The sequence below is a fragment of the Olea europaea genome, unplaced genomic scaffold (assembly GCF_002742605.1).
Source record: "Olea europaea var. sylvestris unplaced genomic scaffold, O_europaea_v1 scaffold1923, whole genome shotgun sequence".
Taxonomy (NCBI): domain Eukaryota; kingdom Viridiplantae; phylum Streptophyta; class Magnoliopsida; order Lamiales; family Oleaceae; genus Olea; species Olea europaea.
Genome location: NW_019237053.1, coordinates 106,521 through 110,256, shown reverse-complemented (window position 1 = coordinate 110,256; position 3,736 = coordinate 106,521). Strand labels below are relative to the sequence as shown.

Here is a 3,736-nt window from a genome sequence, read left to right as displayed (position 1 = left end):
TTGAAAAATTAAAACGTTCTCTTTAATAGGAGTATTTAGAGTTCGATAGATGACTAAAGTTTTTTAAGGGACTAAAATTGTACACTATTATAAGTAAGCGATACCATTCCAAAATGTTTGCCAACGTAAAACTTCAACGAAAAGCAAGTTCAAAACTTGAAGCAACAGACAGAACTCTCACTTTCACACGTATGAAAATCAAGCTTCAAAGTTTGAAAGACTTCTAAGAAAAGCAAAAAAACCCACCACAAAAGCCAAAGCGCCCCAGTAGCAGCACCCTATATTCTCTCTCTCTACATATATGTTATTTTGTAAGGGTATAACGCTAGGTACACATCGACATCCCAATTAAATCGGCACCTCTTTAGCACCTCTCTCTGTCTCTAAGATTGTGGAATATGGGTGCTTTGACGGCAAACCTACTGCAGCTCCCATCAGAGTTGAAGCTACTAGCAGAAGAAAAAACCCCTATTTTTCTGCACAAAACATGGAGGAGGATTTTGATCAACAAGAATCAATCCATTGTCCCCGTGCACTTTCTATCCTTAATTTCCTCATGATTTATGTTCTGTGGATTTCTTGAAGAAAAGGGTTCACGTTTTTTACATAATAATAATTATTTTTTTGAATGTTTGACCAGGTTGCCAGATTGTTTGGACCGTCTACATTTGAGGCATCAAAGCTGAAGGTTGTGTTTGTAGGAGACGATGAAAAGAAGCATCCGAGAATGCTCCCAAGAACATATACATTTACACACTCTGATATAACCTCTAAGCTCACTCTTGCCATCTCCCATACCATAGATAATTCCCAGGTAATACTACTCCTAACATGCAAATAAATACGAGTCTATATATTCTTTAAGATAAATTTAAAATAAATAAGTTTTTGCTCTCTAATAGTATAACCTTTTAGACGAGATTGTACAACATGATATCATAATATACTGAGGTCCTAAGTTCATGTTTCTCCGTCGCTCAAAATTATGTGCTTGTAGGCATTGTTGCACATTAACTATTTAAGATTTTAGATTAAGAGGTTTGACTAAAAAGACAAGGAAAATAATTTGGACCTTTCTTGCAGTTACAAGGGTGGTACAACAAATTACAAAGAGATGAAGTGTTGGCAGAGTGGAAGAATATCAATGGGACAATGTCTTTACATGTTCACTGTCACATAAGTGGTGGCCATTTCCTGCTAGATCTATTTGCTAGACTCAGATACCACATTTTCTGCAAGGAACTACCTGTGGTAAATTCTTCAAATCAATTTTAATTACTAGCATTTGAAATCCAACTCAGTTCACCTGAAATATTAACCATCTTAATTAAAATCTTAGGTAGACTAAATAATTTTTCTCATAAACTTGAACTTAAGACTTTTAAATGATATCACGCGGTTTAAGTGCATCTCATCTAATTGCCGATCACACGATTGGCAGCAACACATTTTTCTTTTTAATACATCAATAAAATTGAAAATATAATTGCTATTTATATTTAAGTTCCTTGACAAAACTACTTATTCATTAGGTGTTGAAGGCTTTTATTCATGGAGACAAGAACTTGTTCAGAAATTATCCAGAATTGGAACAAGCTTTGGCTTGGGTATACTTCCACTCCAACATCCCAGAATTCAACAAGGTGGAGTGCTGGGGTCCTCTCATTGAAGCAGCCTCTTCTTCTTGTGGGGCCAGTGGAATCCAATTAGAGGCAAGAAAATGTTCTCGCGGGGTCAAGGTTGACTTGTGAGGGCGAGAAAATTATATTGGAACAAGGGTGCTTCGGGTTCTGATAGATTTTATTCAAATTTCGATAGTTTTAATATCGACTAAGGGTCAGCGAATGATTTTAGGTGCATCTGATGACGTGGATGGGCACCCCCCCCCCCCCCCGGGAACTTCAGCACCAAACTGTTGTCTCTTGTCTTCATGATAGATTTATTTTCCTCAATTTAATATTTAAAAATGTGTTCAAATGTAATTATTGTTGGAAAAATGGCATACTGGGCTGATTTTGGCATAATTTTTGAGTGGATCCGTTTGTTAATTTTGAAAGATCAAAATTGATTCGTATTCTCTTTGAAAACATCAAAATTATATATTTATTGCCAAAATGATAATCAGGTGAATGAAAAATTGGAATTCAAAGTGAACCAATTGAAAATTTTAATGTATTCAAGGTCGGCCCTGAGAATTTTGAGACCCTAGGCGACTCATTATTATGAGGTCCTTAAACGTAGAAAAAAATTTACATGCGTAAAAATACTTAAATATTTAAATAAATAATGTATTTATATTTTAAACAAAGACTTCATACGATTCAAAAGTTAAAGTAGCAAATTCAAGTTTTCGATAAATCATATTATGGACTCATGAAAAAATTATTTTAAATCAAATTCAAATTATAACTTATTAAAGTAAATTACTGAATGTGTAATATTGTTTTTCAAATTAAATCATATTACCATAATAATATTAGACTTGTTTGATAGCTTGTAATTAATCATGTATGCAAAACTCGAGAAAAATTTATTTTGAATAAGGTTGAACTAAGTTAGAATCAACCAAATAAATTATTATTAAACAAATTTTTAATTAATCCATCTTTTAAATTTATACTAATTTAATTGGGCTTTTACCATGTTTTTATTTTGAGGCCCCCATTAGATGTGAGGCCCTAAGTCATTGCCTAGTTGGCCTTGGCTTAGGGCTAGCTTAGGGTCGGCCTTGTGTGTATTGGACGGAAAACAGATGATGCTTGTTTCACATAAGAAAACAAATTCCACATTATGTATAGCTACACTTTAAAAGTATATAATCAAGTGTAGTATAGATGCTCTCTTCACACATGCACATAAGGGAGCGCAAATCAAGGACCAAATCAAAGCTCCGAGTCTTGAATTTGTGTGTGTGCACAAATGGCAGACCAAACGAACAAAAAATTGACCTATTAGGAATCTCCACATTTTGCTTTTATTTCCTATAAATTAATTAATTTTTTCTTCCAAACTAAATATTCAACTCCCAAACTAAAATGTAATGGTGAACTTATTTGGCCAAGTTAATGGTGACGTTAATTGTAATAATACCTATAGCTGTTCTCTTGAAGTCCCTCATTACAGAGCGATTAGTCATTCATTTTGGAGCCTATGAATAGGGATTTTTCTCGTCTGAAACCCACGAACTTCCATACCTTCTTTGCATAAAACTTTCAACCTTCCTTCTGCAGGTCTCTGTAATTTTTATCAAAGTCTTGGTGGTCGATTCAAATACCGTTTGACAGAGTAAAAATTCAGCGTTCAATTACTGCAGTCTTCCGTTATATCCTGGGAGACAAACGCTCATGAATTTCTCAATCACTTATGGTGAGACTGTGAGAGAGCGATTTTATTTTAAGGAAACTGTGTTTACATAGCCCCGGTTTGCAAATTCTTTTCCACTTACAAATTAAAATATTATTCCAGTTTGTTCTTGTTCAATTTGAGTTATTGTGGTATTCTTTTCAGTTCTGTAATTTAATCTGCAATTTTATTTACTGTTCATATTTTTTCTGAAATAATAAAACATTATTGTATTATGCAATTATTTAATTCAACAAATATTAGCCTATTCATTTACATATTCTTGCACAGAAATAAATTGTAACAGTCATGAAACATGAGAGTGAGATTCTTAGTGACATAGCAGAAGGTTATAGGAAAGATGAACATGACTCACAAGATGAAAAATTGAAGA

At 33.6% G+C, this 3,736-nt stretch overlaps 1 protein-coding gene across 1 annotated transcript; it reads left to right on the top strand.

Annotated features, from left to right (window-relative positions):
• The first annotated feature begins 266 nt into the window (after positions 1–266).
• LOC111379051 (protein STAY-GREEN, chloroplastic-like) lies at positions 267–2,028 on the top strand. The gene is made up of 4 exons (XM_023002378.1): positions 267–530; positions 641–814; positions 1,084–1,251; positions 1,533–2,028. Exons 1-4 carry the CDS (start codon positions 399–401, stop codon positions 1,749–1,751), a joined length of 693 nt encoding a protein of 230 aa, XP_022858146.1. The 5' UTR covers positions 267–398; the 3' UTR covers positions 1,752–2,028.
• Positions 2,029–3,736: the final 1,708 nt, after the last annotated feature.